Here is a 22,383-nt window from a genome sequence, read left to right as displayed (position 1 = left end):
AAAGGCAGGTGCAGGCATTTGAAGTTAAGTTACTGGGTTGCCACTTGGTCCTGAGTTATGACTCTCCCTGGACTTACCAAACTCATAAAGAGGTTGCTGTTGATCTGGCTGTTGTATTCTTTTATCTTCTGCTCTATCTCAGTTTGGGACAAAATCGGTTTCTCCCAGTCAATCTGCTCATCCTGTAGAAGAATTGGTAGTCTTATTAGTCTACACTTCACAGAAGGCTAAAACCTCAAAATGCTTCTTTATCTAAATTACCTCTAGTCTTTCCTCCCATTTCCTGAAAAGCAGGAAGAGGGCATACGCCAGGCTTAGCCATCCTCATATCCTGCTTATGACCACCTGGATCCCTTTTACTAGCATGATGGGTCTTGGTTTTCCATGTCAAGTAACCAGGGCTCCATAAATTCTCTCATCTGCTTGCCAATAATGAATGTGGTTGTACTTCCAACAAATGCCCAATACAAGGGAGAAAGAATCTCTGCTTTCTTTTTTCCACCATTCACAAGTTTTCCAATGACAAAAGGCAAGATGATTTCTCTCTTCTGAGCAGGGTTTTTTAGGAGGAACCAGCAGTGCCTTACTGTTGCTGCTGACCTGAGTGATGAAGAGACACTATCACTCACATTTTCCATAAAGCACAGAAAAGGAGCTTTTCTTCACAGTGGACTTCTACATCATGCAAGCAGTAGCATCATTTACAAAACCCAGCACAATATAAAATACCTGTTTATCTCCCCCAAATTCCATGTGTATGCTACATGAAACTGGGAAACGAGAACGCGGAGATGCCTGAAGATGTGCAAAACCATACACACACACAATCTATAAAACTGCTACTGATAACTATACTGTAATCCAAAGAGTAAAGCTCTCTACCCAGATATTTCATCTCATAAGGCAGGGAAATCCCTTGCTGCCATCCGATTGGAAGCTTGGACTTCATGATGCCCCTTGCTTGCTCTGACAGCTGCAGCTCCCCTACTGGATCCAAATTACAATTATGCTTGTAATCTAAACATGCGTTCTTGACACACATGCACCTCAGTTTCTCAGAAGATACCCACAAACTCCAAAAGCTCTTCTTCAAGCTTCTCAAAAAGCATTTTTGAATTCAGACCAGGCACAAAACTGTTTGAAAGGTAAATAGCATATTCCCATCAGAAGCATTTTCTTTTTAGAAAGTTCACGTATGAAATCTCATTACTACTTCCTTGCTTTAAGAGAGTTTAAGAAACAGCTGGAGATCCTGCAGTGATGATTTCTGTAAGGTTAACATCAAGATCCGATATATTTGCATGCATACTCTTGGATGGTGAAAGCGATCAAATACAATGGTATAAACTGAAATGGCAGCATAATTAAATGTATACTGAACCTGACAGCAAACAAGCCATGGATGGATTGCCAAGAGACATCACAGGCTTCAGACAAAGTCATTGCTGTGTGTTTTATCTTACCACTCCATTTTTGCCTGAAATGCTCCAACATATATTCACCATATTTTCTTCCTTTACTTGCCTGTGGGTGGGGGAGCTGAATGAATTCACAGTATCAAACTGCAATTACTGGCCCACTTCCCAAGTTTCTTTCACAGCTGTGATCAGCTGATAAAATTCGTGGAAGCAGGCCCCATACATGTGGGTGTAGCAAGAGAAACTGAGATAATCATGCTACACCTTTGTTTAGCATTCTGCCAACTGAAATGGCAGTGTACTGGCCTCATGATTAACATACAGTATCAGAATGGGATTGAGGATCCTGTCATTATCAGAAAGGCTGCAAGGTATACTTTATGCTACACCTGCAAACTGCAGTACTTCACCACCACCTGAAGCTGCAAAGTAGGGGTTAATATCATCCTCTGTGGATTCCAGTCTTTCCAGTTCATGTGTGTTCAGTTGTTGGTATGCAGAGAAACAATGCCTGTAAGAACACACTTTAGGATCCTAGTCTGATAAGAAAAGTTTGTAAAGAATCAAGTTTTATCCAAGGACTTCCACAGCTTTGCAAACATTAAAAAAAAAAGAACAGGGGACATGACCTTACTAACTGGAGAAACCACTGCTCTAAGTATAGAGCCAACTCTACTACAGTGTATTTTTTTAAAATATGCCACCTTTTAGTCAAAGTATACATTTAGTCATAAAGTATACATTCAGGTGGCTATAAATGTACAGAAACTGTGGTCACCTTTCTTGCGATGCAGTTGCAGGTTTTAGTGTTACAGATGTTAAAGAGTTCTTTATTCAGGGTCACAAGTTCCACCTTACAAGGCGTGTGCAAACTGCAGTATAAACTCTCTTGCAAAAACTTTTACAGGGGGTTCCACCAGTGCTCCAGCAATAACCTGTGTTAGTGTGAGTATTTCATGCAGACCTTACTTTGTAATTCCACATGATTTCATCTCAGGCTAAGATATGATGTTGATATTAACTCTAAGAGCATGAGGTAGTTCAAACAGGTATTTGGTCACTTATGAATAGCGGCAGAGTTTAAAAATTATTATTTGTATTGTTTTATACAGTTTTCTGGAAATGTAGCTAAGAAAGACTCCTAAGAATATAAGAGCAATCTGAACCATGTGTGGTCCATTTAAAAAAAAAAAAAAACAAGCAGAGAAAACATTTCACCTTAACATTCTTAAATGATAGAGGCTTGCAGAAGACTAACAGTAAGCAAATCAACACATTTTAAACCATTAATACAACGATTTAACAATTGAGTTTATACTATCAGCTTAAAGCCAAGAATGTGTAGCATAAATTGTCACAAGAATGGGTACCCTGCAGCTCCTGTATGAACATGGAAAAACACTTAGAGAATTATGAACAGTCTCCCACACGCATATCAACTGGTTTCTCTTCCGCTGATTTTTCAGAAGTTAGTTGCTCCCTGTTGCATCAGCCTGCCTTCCTGTTGACATCACTCATTGGTGGGGGAAGGGAGGTTGTGGGGAAATCCAGATGAGATCACCACAAACCAATAAGAAGTCTCCAGGGATTACTGGGAACCACTTCCTTTCCCACCGCATGAGTAAACAGAAGCAGCAGCTCACATTTCCCCACAACCGTTCAGATAGCAACACACTGTACAATATACATACATTGGAGCTGCATATCATGCAAATTTGACTAGATGAGAATTTCTGTCCAATTAGGATTAATATAGTCCAGTGATTTAAGTACTGGGTTTGTATGCAATAATCCTAGATTCAAATCCCTGGCAAGTTATGAACATTAATTAGGTAGCCTTGGGGAAACTGCTTTCTTTATGCTGGATTGCTGTGAGACAAAAGTGTTCTGAGTTTCTGGGAGGTATGATGGGATGCAGATCTAGCAAATCAACATTTATTTAGCAGAAGTCATGGGAGCCATACAGCTGTCCTGTGTTAGAAAGGCACTGCCAATCATTATGCCACAGCAGATTGTGGACAACTCCCCCAAAGTGGAATAATTTCAGTGCCTAAGGAGTTCAGTGCAGCTGACATATCTCCCACTTCACCAAGTGCCAACTCTAGCAATACAGCTCAGTGCTGGTAGCATTACCATCTTTGAAAACGAAGCAGCATGCTTCCAGAACATTCTCCAACAAGACTCCAGAAGTCTAGAGAGGCAATATTCTACTTGTAACACTCATATTTGCTTGGGGCACATGATTAATGCTCATGTAAGAAAACAAATACTTAAATGGAAAGTGATTTATTTTTTTCATTTGTAACCCCACCTCTCCCCAATGGGGGCCTAACACGCCTTACATTGTTTCTACCCAACTCTGTGAGGTAGATTAGGCTGACAGTGTGCTACTGGCCCTAGGTCACCCAGCAAGGTTTCACAGCAGTGTGAGGTTTCAAACCTAAGTCTTCAAAATATTAGTATAGCACTCTAACCACTTTCACTAAATTGGCTAATACTGGCTTATATAGTACATAAATCTGGATCCAAACCATGAGATTGGATCCAAAGTTGACTTTTCTTGCACATGAATCCTTCTTCCATGGGCAGATAAACATCTTCCTATTTTAAGCTATGTGTTTACAAATGTTTTATAACACTCAGCCTGTGCCCACAGCTATTCTGCTATTATTCCCATTATATAGCTAGATAAGCAGGCACCAAGTCATTTGTCCAAGAACACTGCATAATTCCATTACTAAACTACCTTTAACAGCAACAAGGACTGTTCTAGATACCTCTTATGAAACATGTAGGGAAATATTGGGAGCTGCTGTGGTCAACAATTCCCACTGCTTGTTGCCCATCAGTTAACCAGACACAGATAACAGTCTCTGTGCAGGCAATTCTGCAAGAAAGTAATTTGCCTATTAATAGATCTGCCATACAAGACTTTATAGACAGATTCTGACAAATCCAGTGAAACCTGGACTGTAGTTGGATTCTGGGAAGTTCAGTGTAACAGGGTGGGGAGGATTTCCCATGCACAAAGACCTGATCCAGGGGAGAAAATGGGAAGTGGCTGTATCCTGTGGAAAAAAAAAAACAAGAGGAAAACTGCAAGGGTGGGACAAGCATAAAGAAGATGGCTCTGCCTAGCATAGGAAGAACTCTCCTTCCAGCTTGGCAAATGAAGTTAAGGACACTAACATCCTGTTTACAGGACAATGGAAAGCTGAACTCAGTCCCATTATATAACAAACTCAGAGGACCCTGATGAAGACAGTTAGCCACGTTAGTCTGTCTGTAGCAGAGGAAAAGGGCAAGAGTCCAGTAACACCTTAAAAATTAACAAAATTTGTGGCAGGTTATGAACTTTTGTGAGTATCTAAAGAAGTGTGCACTATCAGAGAATTCTGATGTCTGTCAAGATACCCATGGCCTCTGTTTCAACAACTGTTAAGCACCTTATAGCAGCTTTAGAATACCACATTTTACATACAGAAACAAGAATAAATGGGGCTCTTCACAGCCTCTTTCAATACCTGGGGAAGAGCAATGGCTCAGTGGTGGAGCATCTGCTTCATTTTACATACAGAAACAAGAATAAATGGGGCTCTTCACAGCCTCGTTCAATACCTGGGGAAGAGCCATGGCTCAGTGGTGGAGCATCTGCTTGACATGCAGAAGATTCCTGGTTCAATCCCTGGCATCTCCAAAAGGACCAGGAAGGTGGTGATGTGAAAGACCTCCACTTGAGACCCTGGAGCTCCTGCCAGCCTGGGTAGACAATATTGGCCTTGCAGTGGTCTGATTCAGTATAAGGCAGCTTCTTATTTAATACATACTGACTTTAGAAACAGTCCAGCTACTTTGTCCTAATTTCAATAAGCTCCTCTGATATTTTTCTCACACAAATATCAGAACAGTAACAGTTAATTGATGGTAAATCTAAATTTAACACCCAACTATGGCTGTATTCTCAAATCTGCAATTACTGTCATCTCCCCCCCCCACATGCACACTTGATAAGACAGACAGACTTTTCCAACTCCATCACAAGCTCACCTCATATCAGCAAGGTATGAAAAATCAACAGATAAGACTAACACCTGCAAGATAATGAAAACTGAGTACTATAAATACAGGCCAAGTACAGTGTGAGGAACCCCGTCAGAGGTTTTACTCAGGAGGGTGACCACTTTAACTTTCTCCCCGGTCACCTTCCCTCAGTAACACTCCCAGAAATCTTGTCAGAACTCTTAATAATTGGCACCAGATGGTTTTAAAGGCAAAAACCACAAAATATTTATTAGGCAACAAAAGGCGAGAGGGATGAAATAATATTGATTATGACTGTTCAATATGCAGGAGGCAAATCAGTTGGCAGAATAAAACAATTACAGAGAGTAGAGACTAATCAGGCTGAGGTAAAATATAACACTACTATGGCAGAATATCTTTAAAATAAACAATAAACCAGGCAGGTTTCAGAGTCCCACTAGACTCTACTTCACACAGGCTGTCTGTGCCTTCTGGGCACTCAGAATGCTGTTTCTTCAGATATTTTACCCTAACTTAGGCAGTGCCAAATCATATAAATAACAAACTTCAATCACTCTTCCACACACACACACACAGAACTCCTGACTGGTGTCAGTATTCTCCCTCACAGATCCTTTCACACTAGCCATCTTCCAGGACTCGCACCCCCCAATTCCGATGCATCTCAGCCCCACAGCTAGTCCTCTGGTCAGAGTCTTGGGCAACCCTGCTGACCACCAGAATCCAGTTCTTCCCTCAGTGTGTATTTGTGTGATCTTGTTTGTACTTGGAGATTGCCTGATGCACTGGCAAAATCTCCCTCAGAGAGTTTCAAACTGCTTGAAAACTCCCTCTTTCAGACAGAGTCCACTCAGCTCTGTCTCCCACAAGGAGCCCAGCCACTCTGGCTGCTCTCAGCCCCTCGTCCAGTTGATTTTACAACTGCCTGGCCTAAGTCCAGTCTTCACTTCAGACTGGCATACTGAAGACATCTCTCGAAGACCCCCTGGCTCAGACTAAAAATCTTGAAGTGATTTTCTGCTGAGCAAACCTCCAAAGGATACTTTTCTGTTGCTTAGGCAATGTTCCAGCCAATCGCTGCAAGCCTGTTTCTCAGCTACTCAGGCTAAGGGCCTGTCTGTCACATGCACATTCAGGTATCAAGAAAGAATGAGGTACCTGAAGTTTTTAAAAAGGCTTGTACTGGCCGAGTCATTTGTTGACTTAAGACTGCTTACAAGCTGTCTTTTCAAGTTTCAGTAAATATGAACGAATGCTACTAATAAGGGCCATGTACAAACAAAAGTATGTAAATCCCAGTGTTCAGCCCTTTTGATGATGAAGATACTGGATTTATATCACGCCCTATACTCTGAATCTCAGATTCTCAGAGCAGTCACAATCTCCTTTACCTTCCCCCCCAAACACAAAACAGACACCCTGTGAGGTAGTGGGGCTGAGAAAGTTCTTACATCAGCTGTCCTTTCAAGGACAACTCCTATGAGAGCTATGGCTGACCCAAGGCCATTCCAGCAGCTGCAAGTGGAGTGGAGAATCATACCTGCTTCTTTCAGATAAGAGTTGGCACACTTAACCACTGCACCAAACTGGCTCTCAGTGCTGATAAAGTAATAACCAGGCAGAGATAAAGGAGCATTATCCATACTGGAATAAATAGTAGTTTACTGCCAACAATGATGTTGGATTCTCTGGACTTGGTACTGCCGGGGAACCACAAAAAGGTAGCAGATTGTTCAAGGCTTTAACATAGCAAAGCTGGGGCTAGGTGTAGTAGCAGACTTATAAAGTTACATGGAGTCAGTAATCAGTTCTAAAACTAATAAGCAACTGTTATTAAAGGAAATACATGGAGAGTACAGGTAAGAGATAGATGTAGATTACCTATTCAAGCTAACTAGATGGTGTTGGATGGTGGGTGCAGGTCCAAGTTCCATAGTACAAGATGGAGAGACCATGCACCTTCTCTTGTGTGCATGTGATAGAGCAGTGTAAGAGAGGGGAAACAGAGGAAATTGCCTTGCAAGTAGCATTCTACTTCAAACGAAAGGATCAGATAGCAGGAAGGAATGGATGCTTTGTGTGTCTTGACCTCTATATCTGTCTAAACTCTTTGGTGCCATCTCTCACATCTGAGACAGGAGACAGCACAAAGTCTTCCACTTCTAACAAAAGAAACCAACAGCACCGGTCATGCTGACCAAAAACATGACTTGTCAAGGCACCAAGGTTGATAGGCAAGCTTAGTGTGTCTTACTCTCACCGTAATGCATAAATTCTGAGCTTTGCAAACACAGCAAATTATAGCCACATACATCTTAGTGGGGCTGCATGCTCTCTGGCTACTACATTAAACAAAAGGAAGCCCCAGTGATAAAGAAGGGTGTTTGCATAGCAGGCTAAATATAGCAGTTGTGGCTACCTCACATACCACTTTCCATAGTTCATTGGATTATCTGGATCAATTTCTAAACAAGTATGTAGAAATCTTGCAGTCGCTGACATTTGTAATCTCCTGGTTTGGAATATGAATATGGTAATTTGTAACATTTACTTGCAATCCTAGGCAAGCCAATATGGCTGAGAATTGTGGTCTGACCTGTAATCTGTAAAATTCTGACCTGTAAAACACGAGAAGAACTACTACTTCTTACCAAGTTTGTTGGTGGCAAGAAAGGAAGAGGTGCCCCACCAACAGTACTATAGGAATTTTGGGAAACTTTTTTCCCAGGGGACCTGGGATGCTGCTGCAGCACACTTTATGCATGTGTGTGTTGTAGAGAAAAGTTCTCTCCTTGCCACTACCACCAGTATCAGGTGAGGTGGTCTGCAGGCTTACAAAGATGCTAGAAAATTCTGAACTTCCATTAGGAGGGCTACAAGATTTGGCATTAGGAGGACTACAAGATTTCTTAATTGGGCTTGGACGGGAAATATTTTCCATTTGTTTTAATAGCTCAGTTTCTTGAATTCAATTCCATAGTCAGTTGTAAAGTGTTAACTCACCAGTACGTTTCTGTCAAATTAATTACTCAAGTGCTGCTTCAAGGGTTTCAATGAGGTCCAAAGAGAACAAATTATTAAACATAACCTGAGGTGAAAGGCAGATCAGGAATGTGACCCAGTTCAAGTTTTAAATCATATTATTACTTTTCAAAAGTTAAATAAAAGTTTCAGTTGAACTGGAAGCAAGTCTACAATTGGCTCTACAACCTACCTTAAAACTCTGGCCAAACTAACTGTTTTAACAGCTTTGGATTTGCACACCGCCCCCATTTAAAAACTAAGCTTAAGCCCTAGTTAAAACAGCTGCTATTCAACAGGTTAACTGACAACATTCCCATCCCTACTGCAAATCTCCCCCCACCAGCAGAGTCTCAGCCAAATGCAAGATAGAAATAAACAGATGTACTATGCAAGATAAGTGCTGATCACAAGTTTGACTTTGTGTGAAAAGGTAAGTTGAAGAGCAAAAATTTTAAAAAGATTTTAAATCAGTTTTCTAGGCTTCACTTCACAATCTAAAAGGCCAACAGAATTTTTCATATTCATTTTCAGAGAGCCAGTTTGCTGTAGTGGTTAAGTGCATGGACTCTTATTTGGGAGAACTGGGTTTGATTCCCCACTCCTCCACTTGCACCTGCTGGGATGGCCTTGGGTTAGCCATAGCTCTGGCAGAGGTTTTCCTTGAAAGGGCAGCTGCTGTGAGAGCCCTCTCAGCCGCATCCACCTCACAGGGTGCCTGTTGTGGGCGGGGGGGGGGGGAGATGATATAGGAGATTGTAAGCAGCTCTGAGTCTCTGATTCAGAGTAGGGGGTATAAATCTGCAATTCTTCTTCATATGCAGAAATATATTAGGTCATCCAAATGCTAGCATTACTGCTAAATGTGCATCACTTACTCCAAACCCATCCACTCACACAACCCCTCATATATTCTGAACATTATCAGTTAGGTACCCCACCCTCACCTCAGTTCATACTACTTACGTTAGTATTATTAGGGTATTTTGTGTAGAAAAAAAGGCCCAGCAGGAAGAAACTCATTTGCATATTAGGTTGCACCTCGATGCCAAGTCATCCGGAACTGCGTTCCTGTGCATTCCTGCTCAAAAAAAGCCCTGAGTATTACAGTTGTTTCAAATATTATAGAAATTCTGTACCTTTCTTTGGCCATCACCGCTTTCCAATACAGTTATGTTATAAACTAACTATTGACCATTCTCCATCAAGAAACATCTCTCATTACATCTGTTAACATACAGTATTTCTGTACTAAAACTCTTAGTCATTTCTTTGCCTTGTTACTCCTTTTATGTTCCAATATGAATCTTTAACCCTCTGCTCTATAAGATCTTTTTTCTTGCCCAGAAACTACCACTGGAACTGTGCCCAAAATTATGCAGGTGTGCATGCCAGCTGCAATAAGGCCAAGCCCTGCATTTCCATGACACTAGAACAGATGCAAGGTGGAAGACAGACACAGAACTAAACATTTAATGAATACTGAGTCAAAAGCAAGCTACAATCAACATGTCATTTGCTATTCCACAGCCTCTACCCACAAACACACACCCCCTGTACCCCAGAAGTGTAGGTACAAACACAATATATTATCACTGACTGCAAATGTTTCAGCGTATTCCTTTACTAAATTACAGGGGGCTGGGGATCTGTTTACAAAGCTGAATAGTCTAAGGCAGGGGTCCTCAAACTACGGCCCGCGGGCCAGATGCGGCCCGCTGAGGACGTTTATGCGGCCCGCCGGGTTATGGCAAAATCAGACCGGAAGTGACGTTTGACCTAAACTCACATTAGCAACGCACACTTCCGGCACTGGGCTGAGGCGACGGAGACAGAGTGTGAGGTGATACCGAGGTGAGGTGAGTTCCCAGGCCGGGGTGTGTGGTGTGGGGAAGGGAGAGAGATGCAGAAGACGGAGAACTGACGGCCCACAGCCTTGTACAGTAACGGCAGTCCGGCCCTCCAACAGTCTGAGGGACAGTGAACTGGCCCCCTATTTAAAAAGTTTGAGGACCCCTGGTCTAAGGTTTCTGGATCTTAGCAAAAATTTAATTCTGTACTGGCCACATATTTGAGTAAAGAACAGGGACATGAGCATTCATGAAACCCTAGCCTTTCTGCTTTTTTCTAGTTATGCATTTCTCCTCTCTTGTAAAGCCGTGCATGTGACATTCATTGCAAGAATTCCAGATTTCAGACAAGTGACACATATCCTTTCTGGGACTGAATTTAACACTACAGTGGAATTTTGCAGCAAACTAAGGACAATTTAGCTGACCTCTTCCAAAACACTATGCTTGAATGCATAACCAATGCTATTTTACTAGGTTCACAAGTGTAGACTCTGCTTCCCAGGTGTGAATGCTCCTAGATCTGAAAATTAACAGATGTTCCTCTGATCCTCTGCCAACTTTCTCCCCTTCTTTTCTTTGCCATTTGAAGCAGATGAGCTGTATTACAACCCTGCTTCATCATGCTTAGTCACAGACAACTAATATCTCTCCCCCTTCATCTATCTCCCAAAGAGCCTGCTGACTCTACATCCATTTTCATTCACTGGTCATGCACATGGGGTTCAGATGGGCCTCATGGGGGAAAGAACATTTAGGTGTTTATCACACTCACACACACCAGGAGGCATATAAATCAAAATCAAAGAGGCAGAATTAAATGACATCTCATCTCCAGATCAAAGCATTGTATTTGGGCTCTTGTACTCCCTCTAGGGAAGGCTCCAAACAGTTGTCATCCCACAGACAAGCCCAGACTGGTTAAATGCATCTTGCACATGGGTGCCCACACCCTTTAAACCCTCAGGCAGGCTCAGCTGTTCCTACTTTCATAATAACCATCAGACTATTTTCTGTCTTTGCAAACAAAGAGCAACCTGCAACATGAAGGGAGGGAGACCTTTGAAGAAACTTCCCTTACTGCAACATCCCTCTCAGCTGCCTGTAAGGTAATATGTCAGCCTTTGCCTTCATACTGTGTATCCTTTCTGAAAGCAGTTTAATACCCACTTTTTTGTTTAGTCAGACATATCCTATTATACCAGAGCTGAATAAGACTCTCCAAATGTATTGTGAACAATAAAGTTATCCCTTGCCCTTACATTAAAAAAAGGTTTTGAACCTTCATTATTGGCCCCCCACCCACCCTCCTTCTATTCCATCTTAGTGCTGTAGGACCTGCTGGACCTGGACAATAGCCCATGCCTGTGAGTTTGAATTTGTCATTTTTAGCTCTCAATGTTTAGTACTGAAAATTTAGATTTTACATATTTTAATTTGGTTTAAATTGTTGACTGTTAGTTTCTATGATGTAACCTGTCCTAAGACTGTTCTATGGGAAGGGCAGGCTATAAACTGAATATATAAAAATAAAATATTATCAGTGCAGTACCATCATGGACAGGCTCAAGAACATATGAATGAGCAGCTGCTACTAGTTGGGATGAGAAACAAGTTTTCCACTCCAGATGGTGTAGGTGTATGTCTTTCAGACATTCCTGAGCCCATAATGCCCCTTTCCTTAAGAACAGAATCCAAACGGTTACTGTTATTTTCAGGAGAGAAAAGGAAACCATGGCTACTTCTGCATCAGGGTGATTTTCTGCAGTCGTCTGGTTACTGATGCAGTTCTGCATGAAAGCAACCTTGCAACAGAAATTCCAGACTGCCTGAGACAATCTGTTTTCTTTCTAAGCCAGTATGGTGTAGTGGTTAAGTGTGCGGGCTCTTATCTGGGAGAACCGGGTTTGATTCCCCACTCCTCCACTTGCACCTGCTAGCATGGCCTTGGGTCAGCCATAGCTCTGGCAGAGGTTGTCCTTGAAAGGGCAGCTGCTGTGAGAGCCCTCTCCAGCCCCACCCACCTCACAGGGTGTCTGTTGTGGGGAAGGAAGGTAAAGGAGATTGTGAGCCGCTCTGAGACTCTTTGGAGTGGAGGGCGGGATATAAATCCAATATCATCTTCTTCTTCTTCTATTTGTAGAAGGGCTTCCTTTCACACCTGATGTCCCCTGAAGCCCCCACACACCACATTCTCACATGACACTCGAGATTTTCTAGCTATCCTGTTTTAATATGTTTTTGCTTTGAGGAGCATGGGTAATGCAGAATTGCATATAAATAAATGGTTTAAAAAATAAATTCTGTCTATTTGCAGACATCTCCAATTACCCCTCCCCTCCCCTCCCCTCCCAAAAGGCAGGTTCAGCTGTGGGTGAGGACAATACTGTGTGAAACCTGGGAAACACTTGGAGTAAAAGCAGCCCATGGTGCATATAAATTGAAATCTTGATATTTCAAGTAACCATAACAAGCACTAATAACTGTCACAGTCTACCCTCACATATCCCTCACATATCCTATTTAAACGGCAGACATCTGAGGTACCAAAAGGTGAAGTGACTAAATAAACCTCAAAATCTGAGTAACTGACAAAGCAAGAAAACTATTCCAAAGAGTGTGAGACAATAAACTTTTCTGCCAAATAATTTAAACAGGTTCCAGTTCCTGAGATTGCCTTGATTCATGCAGTCAGAACAGGAAAGTTCAAGACCTAGCTAGAGGAATAATTTTGGGAAGTAATTTGGTAGATATCCTGGAGTATCTTCATTCCCAAACTAATTTAGTACACTTAAAATCATAGGAAGAAACATTTCACTACCAACTAGCTTATTTGATCTTTCTATTCACACATTCACTGCAACTCAGCCCAGCTAAAAATGAATGAGGATAATGACAACATGAGCAGTCTCATCACATTCTGGCACCATGCTATAATCCCATCATGTCCCCAAGTGACCATTCATTCATTTTCTTGAATGAAGCTTGTTAAACTACAGTACTGGCATATGGCATTGTACATGTAGACCCCTTCAAGCCATAATCCTACACTTGCCATTATTGTTAGCCTGCCCTTCCAAGTACTGTGTATTCCATCTTTTCCATAGTTATTATTGGGGTGGGGGTGACCACCAACTCAATAGGGAACAGAGCAGTTTTTCCTAATATGAATTAACTAACAAAATCAAACTGCTGCCCCCTGCCAAGTCTGTCATATACATTCAGTATAAAGGAAGAACAGATAATAAATCCATGTAGCTGAAAAAACATGGAGCATAGCACCAGCAAATGCTGTACTGACCTGTACATCCCTGTTTTGTCCTATCCATTTTGTGCATACCTCATGTGCTTAAAAACATCCACTACTATTTAACAAATCTCTGCTGACACCTTTCACTGTACATACATTCCTATATACTAAAATGAATGAGGATATCATGTCTGTCATATCACCTGTGATGCTTTTTTGTATTGTTTCTAGTTTTATAATCCTAGTCCTACTGCATTATTAGATGCCATGTGCTATTTTATTGCTCTGCAGTACACTTATTTATTGATCTGTATTACTCAAGGTGTACAATCCACCTTGAGGATTTGTGAGAAAAGTGGGCTATAATAAATGAAATTATGGCTCTAATTCTGAGCCACCACTATAATCCAGTTTTGCCATATTCACTGTCAGCAGAGCTTTTTAAGTGACTGAACTCACTAGTACTGAATACCAGCATCGTCTTTCAGGGCATTCCCAAGCCTTGATGAGTGAGCTGGTGGAAATCAGCACAACTTTCTATGAGTATTAACAGCTAATTTTATATACTGAAAAACTACTGTCCCTGCAGCAGGGAAGTAACAATCTACCAGGAATGTACAGGTTTCAACTCATTCCCCACCTCCTCCTCCAAAAACAAGGTCCTTTACACAGCATTACTGGCATCCAAAATCGTGGACAGGCAGAAAGAACTGTTCCATTTTGGAGCCAACCTTAAGATGGAAAAATAGGGAAAGCACCCCCTCCCATTCCACTACACTGCCACTCAGTTTCTCCCCGCCCTGCTCTCCAGAGAATCACTCTATTAATGGGCAAGTTTTTAAAATCTAGAATCCCCCGTGAGCCAACCTAACATATTGCTGGAGTTTTAATCACGAGGAAGAGAGAAACTGAAAAGAGGAAGGGACAGGCTGGTGGAAAATCCGGCGCCTCCCTCCCAGCGTCGTTCGATAGGAAAGAGCTCGAACAACCGCGTGGGATTCAGTCCAGTTCACAGGAAGGTGCTGGGGGGGGGGGGAGTGGAGCAACGGCATTCGCCTCCTCCAGTGGCCACCTAAGGGTGAACTCGGGTGGAAACTGAACTTCGGGGGTGGGGGTAACAGAGGCGAGTTCCTCACCTTTTCCTTGTGGGGCTTGCGGATGAAGGAGGTTCGGGCTGTGAAGTACTGCTCCAGCTCCGAGTCCGAGTCTTCCTGGCTGCAGTAGCCGCTACTGGTGGTGCTGCTCCAGGTCATCTCGAAAGATGGGTTGGCAGCCGCGTCACACTCGCTCATATCCAGCAAGCTCGAATGGGAGGCTTCTTTCTCACACCTTAGGCGTGGAGTAGCTCAAGACCTCCAGCTGCAGACTCGCGTGTCTTTTGCCAGGGAAGCAGCTCCGAGCTCAAGCGACAGCGGAAAGATTGCGCCACGCCGGTTCCTGCCCAACCACTACTTTCTCTTTCTTCTCGCTCCGCCGAAACCTGAGACTCAGCTCGCTTTTTAAAACGGATAACTCCCTAAATAAAGGCTCACGGGCAACCCTATTTGCCCGTTTCCTATTGCGTTAGTTCTCCTGGCAGCCAGAGCCCAGCACCAGTCGAGAGACACCCAATCACCGTGCGCCCTCCCCGGCTGGCGCTGCTCGAATGGCAACAGCTGGGGCGGAGAGACGCTCGTCACCCCCCTTGGCAGCCGTTGGGATTGAAACGTATACACTTCCCGCACGCGCCTGCCTGATTGGGCGAAGGGAGGGGCCATTGGATGCGGGGCCCGGCAAAGATCTCCCGCCCTGTGCAAGCCACCCGTTTCTCTGTTGGAGGGAATGGCTGCAGTGATTTCATCCCCAAACAAGTTATGCTGGGGTGGAGTGACGCTATGTTGCTTGCTTGCTTTCGCTTCTGCGTGGCTTTCAAATCCTCCCAGGACTACAGGCCCACCTCCGCCCCAATTTATCAGTAAAACTTCCAAAGGACGCCGTTAGCATTAAACCCCTAAGGCAATTAAGCAGGGAGTATTTTACCTTTAGCTTCGGCCTGTTTAGCCGCATTCTTATGTCTTAGTTGGAAGTTGATGCTGTTGAAACACATTTAAGCCTTGTTTACCTACAGTGCCATCATAAACTGAGTTACACCCTTGTAAGTAAATTGAAATCAACGGGACTAGCGAGGTATAAAACTGCTTAGGGTGGCAGTGGCACTGTAAAATACTTCTCCGTGCTAGCCTTTCCACTTTACTTTTCCTGATGGAGCAGTCAAGTTTAGCAGTTTTATGCCCTGCTAATCCCATTGATTTCAGTTTACTTACAACGGTGTAACTCATTTTAGGAATGTCCAAGAAAACTTATGCTAGTGAATAAAAACATTACTCTTTAAATGACACAGAACTGCTGTTAATTTCCACTATTATTCTTTTTTGCCTTTAGACTTCCCGGGTTACTAAATCTCTACTTGATAAATTACTTAAAATGGTGGCAGTTCTTTTTAAAAACAATGTACTAACCACACAAGATATTTTGGCCTGCTTATATAGAACTACTTGTGACAATTTATCCAGTCCTGCTTTTCTCTGATTTTTGGTAACATACTGCTTCTTAACACACAGGCTGTATTTCCATCTGCCTCTGAGTACACCTTTGTTTTAAATAAAATAAATCTGGGAGAGCCACACTAATTCCATACATGGACATACCATGTAGTTATAATTGTTACACCAATGAGACATCTGTTTGTCCTGACCTAGTGGCTATGATCTCATCCTGGGGCAATGAATTCTATAACCTTGGTCTGTCAAATAATGGGGAACAAGGACTCCTGTGATAAGGGACATTTGACTAAATAACTCTCATCAGCAGGGGTCATTTTGTAGAAAAATAGGTGGTGGAGCTCATCCAGGGACTGTTATGAAGCTGCACATACTATTCAATGGACAAGGAGGTGGAACTCTCAGAAAGGTTCAAGAGCTGCGCTCCTGTGAGCTCCCACTGAATCTGAGGCCTGCTCATCAGTAATGAGCAAATCGCAGCAATGCTCAAAGCTATCTTGCTGCTCACTGTTTCAGAAATTAAACTACTTGTAAGTAGGAACTGTTCCAGAGAGAAAGCTGTGTCAGTCTGTTAGCAGAAATTAACAGAAGTCTTGTGGCATCTTGAAGACTAATAAGATTTTATTTCAGCATACGTTTTCATGAGCTACAGCCCACTTAGTGCCCAGAAGACACTTTCAATAGGGAAAGTGCACTAGCAGACTGCCAACCAACTGGAATTCTTTTTAGCCAATCAACCACATTTTCTGATATATCAGATTTTTGCTCCTTTTTTCCAAGATCTAGGAATGCAAGAAAAGGGTGAGTGTCATACTGCCCCATTCTTCCCTCCATATAATTAAAAAGAAGCAATAAAGACCCTTTTTTCTTCCCCTGTCTTCATTCAAGTGGCCCCATGGCACAGAGTGGTAAAGCAGCAGTACTGCAGTACTGTGGTCTGAACTTTCTGCTCACGACCTGAGTTCAATTCCGGCAGAAATTGGATTCAGGTAGCCGGCCCAAGGTTGACTCGGCCTTCCATCCTTCTGAAGTCGGTAAAATGAGTGCCCAGTTTGCTGGGGGGAAAGTGTAAAAGACTGGGGAAGGCAATGACAAACCACCCCATAAAAAAAAAGTCTGCCATGAAAACATTGTGAAAGCAACGTCACCCCAGAGTCAGAAACAACTGGTGCTTGCACAGGGGACCTTTCCGTCATTCATTTAGGCACAATTGACTCAGACAGTGACTATCAGATAAGATTAATGGTCAGTCTAACCTTGCATCCAGCCTCCATAAACATCAGGACAATGGCTAGATGTGCAAAATTTAACCTTCCAAATGTGGCTTCTGTTTCTAAACTGTATAGTGTTACACTGTAAGCCAGGTTCTGTTCAGAACTGTTATTTCCCTTCCTTTCTCACTCTCTGCTATTCAGCGCTTTGGCTAGGGAAGCCATAGAAATAGTACAGGGCAAGTAATAGTCTGGGGAGGGAAGGAAGGGATATAGCCCATCTCATCAGATCTCAGAAACGAAGCAGGGTCCATATTCAGAAGGGGCATCACCAAGGAAGACTCTGTAGATGATGGCAATGGCAAACTACCTCTACTTCTGACCTGCTTTGAAAGCTCCTTGCTGAGGTTGCCATATGTCATCTGAAACTTGACAGGATTTTACACACACAAGTTAATTTATAAAATGCAGTAATTTATAGATTTAGCTCCTCCCTCTAACTGCATAAAACAGACTCCAAATGGTCAAGTGGCTACAGTGAAAAGGAAGCTATGGCTGTTTGGAAGGTTGTCAACCTGCCACATATCTTCAGTCAGCCAACTAGTTTTAGCTCCCATCAGGGCTTTCTTTATAGAAAAAGTCCAGCAGGAACTCATTTGCCTATTAGGCCACACCCCTGACATCACCATTGTTTCACATAGGCCTTTTTGTAGAAAAAGCTCAGCAGGATCTAATTTGCATATTAGGCCACACCCCCTGGCACCAAGCGTTCCTGTGCATTCCTGCTCAAAAAAAAGCCCTGGCTCCCATTGATCAGCAGCACAGACAGTCAACTAGTTCTACCTCTCACTGATCATCGGCACAATGGTGCAGGGAAAGGAGCCAGGACATCATGGAATCCCTTTCTTCCTCCATAAGAATTCATTGAAAGCAGCTAGAGAGCAATTAATCTGTTCCATAAAAAGGATAAAGTATCTGGTGATTTTCTGTTTAAAGGTACCGATTGATTCAACATAGAAACACTATGTAGCATTCTAACAAACTGCTATGCTTCCCCTCCATCCTTTCTAGTACATGGACTAGTCCATTATTTCTAGTGTATAGAGTGGAAATGAAAGCACTGTAAAAATAAGCAACTTTTCAAAGGTCACACAGGTCTGGTGCAGCAAGGTGAGGTACCAAAATCTTGAAGTTAGTAACAGAAGACAATGCCATTTAGGACCTGATAAGAGCCACCATTTTTTGTTAGCGCTCATGTAAATTTTCTGCAAGAAGATTATCTGCAGCCTTATTCTATTGCATAATTAGACCTAACGGTAAAGATTTGTTGTGGAACAGAGAATTAAATCCACATTGCCATATTTCTAGAATTGCACTGTGACCACTTCACCATCTTTCATGTGTCCTAAAACAGGATTCTTTAAGCTCATGGAAACATCAACAGTAAATGGAAACAGGGCAAGATGGCTTTCAATGGAATTAGGTGGTTTAAATTAAACGACAAGACATAGCAGCAATTGAAATAGATGGAAGAACACAGAAGATATGATTTTTACAATAGCCTGCATCTGGGGGTGACACTAAAGAATGCCTCCTACCCTCCCTCAAATGTGTTTATCTGTGCATTTCTGGTTGCCTTAGGAATATAAGTGTTGTTGCTAAGCAGTGTATTTCAATGACAGAAGTATTTAGTCCAGCACGAGGCAAAGTGTTAATTAGTAATGAACAATCCCAGCTGGGCTGATGGTACTCCTATATTTAAGCCCCTGCCCTTTTCTGCACTCCTCTCCTCTGGGAGGCATTAATATGCAGTCCCAGCTGCAGAGAGCAGCACCGACATAACAGGATGGAATTGGATCTGCCATGACCACAATTAAGATTATGATCATTTCTCTTCTGCTAAATCTTAAATTGTATGGAAAATGCAAATCAATTGCTTTGTAAGTTGAGGGTAGGACAGAGTACCCCGGTAGGAGGATTTCCTCAAGAACGCAGCAATAAGACCATCATCCATAACATGCCTATTCCTGTACTACAAGAAGACAGAATAATTGTAATATAGAGATTTCACAATGAAACAACAGAGCTCACAGAAGAGAGCTTGCGAATATCTTATGAAGTATGTGTACACAGGTTTTGTATGTTTGGCTCTGTGTGCATCCCTTGAACAGTAAAGGTGACAAACAAGCAAGTATTGGAATGCATAAAACCAGACGTGCCACTGGAAGGAAAAATCCCAAAACTGCGACTGACTTATTCTAGCAATGTCATGCGGAAGAACTCACTAGAAAAAGCAGTTATGCTTGGATGGATTAGCAGCAAAAGGAAACGAAGCCACCCAAGAGAACACGGTGGCTAGACACTATTAAAGTCACCAGCTTAAGCATGAAACAACTCAAGGAAACAGTACAAGATTGGAAAACATGGAGAAAGCTGTCCCATAGAACCACCAAGAGTTGGACACAACTGAATGGTTAACAGTATGGTCTACTTTCGTTGACAGCAGATATCCAAAGTCTCAAACAGGAATCTTTCCCATGCCAGGGATTGAATTTACAACCCAAGCATTATGTATTTGGGCCAGTACAAACCTGTAACCTGCCCCCACCTTCCAGATCTGCTCCTATAATGATATTTTGACAAGTTATGAAATAAAAAGATCCATTTTATTTTATTTTTTTAAAAAAGATATGAATAGATCATTTAATGGTATGCTCACAATGTAGGCCGGGGCTCTGAATCCATTTTCTGCCACATTGTATTTTTATCCTCCCCTCCCTCCAATAATGATAATAATAATAATAATAATAATAATAATAATAATAATAATAATAATAATAATAATAATAATAATAATAATAATAATAATAATAATAATAATAATAATAACAACTTCATTTTTATATCCCGCCCTCCCCCGCCGAAGCGGGCTCAGGGCGGCTAACAGACATGGAAATCCCATGAAAATCCCATGATTCATATAAAACAATGTAAACAATTTTAATATATCAGTTGTATAATAAATTAATTTAAAATAGATAAAATATATAAAATGGGTGCTAAAATACTGTGATCATAATATCCATAAGATGGCTAGATATGCATACGTCAGATTAATCGGGTTCCATCTCGAAGGCAAGCTGGAAAAGAAATGCTTTGTAAGCCCTGCGGAATTGGTTCAGGTCCCGCAGGGCTTGCACCATCTCTGGAAGGTGGTTCCACCAACGAGGGGCCATCACCGAGAAGGCCTGCTCCCTAGTAGCCTTCAACCTAGCATCTCTTGGCCCAGGGATTGTTAGTAAGTTCTGAGAGCTAGATCTCAGTGCTCTCTGGGGTACATATGGGGAGAGGAGTTTAGGGAAACACAGATTACTCTTCCTTCATCCATTGTATCTTCATAACAAGCTGGTGAAGTAAATTAGGCTGAGAGATAGCTATTGGCCTAAGGTCACCCAGAGATAGGGTTGCCAAGTCCAATTGAAGAAATAGCTGGGGACTTTGGGGGTGGAGCCAGGAGACTTTGGGGGTGGAGCCAGATGTTAGGGGTGGAGCCAATATCAAGGCTGTGACAAGCGCCGCAGCCGCAAGTTCCTGCGCCGCAGCCGCACTAGCAGCTGCCCCTCCCTCCTCCTCCCGCTCGTCCTCCCCGCCCCTCCGCGGCCGCCTGAGGCTGGAGGCCTGGGTGAAGCAGGGTGGTAGTGCGGGTATGGAGAGCAGGGCCGGGGGCTCGGGGCCTCCTCCTCGGCCTCCGGCGGTGCCGCGCTGGTGCTGGCGGGGCTGTGCTGCACCCCTTCAAGAGCTCCCTCACCGCCCTGGGCTGCGCCTGGCTCCGCTGCTCCGGCACGCCCGATCTCCTCGCCGCACTTCTGCTGCCCCTCTGCTGCGCCAACGCCGCCAGCGAGGCCCTCGGCCAACAGCTCCTCCGCCGCCTCCTCCTGTGCTGGGCGCCGGCGGGCCCACCGCCTACGGCTTCACTGGGTGGGGAGGGGGGCGGCAGCGGCTCGCCATTTCCCCCCCTCCCCCTGCTTCTGTTTTTTGGGGGAGCAGGGGAAGAGGGTGGAAATCCTGGGGTCCCCTGCCAGGGCGGGAGGGTTGGGACCCCTACCCAGAGAGTTTAATAGATGAGTGAGGGTTAATCTGATTTCCCCCCAGTCCTAGTGTGGCACTGAAACCACTATACCACAATGCTTGGGCTCTGATTAACTTGGAAACTTTTACATGTTTATAATTTTTTGTGACGTGTTCTTAAAGAACTTTTTGTTATTCCAGACATATTTTCTTCAGGTGTAAAGATACATCTGTATTTTAAAGTCAGCAGACACAACAGGGCCACACAGGGCTTTTTGTGTAGAAAAAGTCCAGCTAGAACTCATTTGCATTTTAGGCCACACCCCCTGATGTCACCACCGCTTCACACAGGGCTTTCTTAATAGAAAAAGCCCAGCAGGAACTCATTCGCATGTTAGGCCATCCCCTGATGCCAAGCCAGCTGGAACTGCATTCCTGCTAAAAAAAAGCCGTGGGACCACATTTCAAAACAAAATTGGAATAGAAAACATCATGATAAACAAGTAACCATATATATCCAATAAACACGTTTTAAAATACCATGCTTTTATTACATGTTGATTATTGCAAATCAGTAAATCATCAAAAAGTACATATAGCCAATTATCAGTGTATCACCATATACGTATGTATATATATGTATTTCCTTCCCCCCCCCCTTTGTATCTGATATTTAGCAGCAGGAATTCAAAGCGTCAAAGATGGAATCATCGCAGCTGTTTGCAGCTGAAGGCAAGTTACAGACCTGGATCAATATAATGTTTTTAAAAGAATCAAAGGACCTTTGATAAAGGACTTAACATTGGGAATGGGATTATATACCCCCATTGGATCAGCATTTTGAATATTTCTGGTCTTTATGGTATGGTAAGGTAAACTTAATTGATGGTTTGTAATGTATATTCTGCTGCCACATAAGTAGACTATTATAGATTTGGGTTGTAGCCAGTGTTCCCTCTAAGCTCATAGTTTTTTAGCCTC

At 42.8% G+C, this 22,383-nt stretch overlaps 1 protein-coding gene across 2 annotated transcripts in view; it reads right to left on the bottom strand.

Moving 5' to 3' along the window:
* RASSF1 (Ras association domain family member 1) overlaps nt 1–22,383 on the bottom strand; it is a 42,029-nt gene that overhangs the window by 4,258 nt on the left and 15,388 nt on the right. Inside the window, exons 1-2 of one of the 2 annotated variants that reach the window (XM_060240032.1) lie at nt 14,720–15,291; nt 78–182 (exon numbers count right to left, since the gene is read on the bottom strand). In XM_060240032.1, the coding sequence (XP_060096015.1) occupies nt 78–182; nt 14,720–14,875 (261 nt within the window). In that variant the 5' untranslated portion in view covers nt 14,876–15,291. Of the gene's footprint in view, nt 1–77; nt 183–14,719; nt 15,292–22,383 lie in introns of those variants that run through there. The other variant, XM_060240031.1, reaches the window with a different exon arrangement.

The sequence above is a fragment of the Heteronotia binoei genome, chromosome 5, assembly GCF_032191835.1.
Source record: "Heteronotia binoei isolate CCM8104 ecotype False Entrance Well chromosome 5, APGP_CSIRO_Hbin_v1, whole genome shotgun sequence".
Lineage (NCBI taxonomy): Eukaryota > Metazoa > Chordata > Lepidosauria > Squamata > Gekkonidae > Heteronotia > Heteronotia binoei.
Note: the sequence above shows the minus strand (reverse complement) of the source record. Positions and strands in the feature narration are given on the sequence as shown.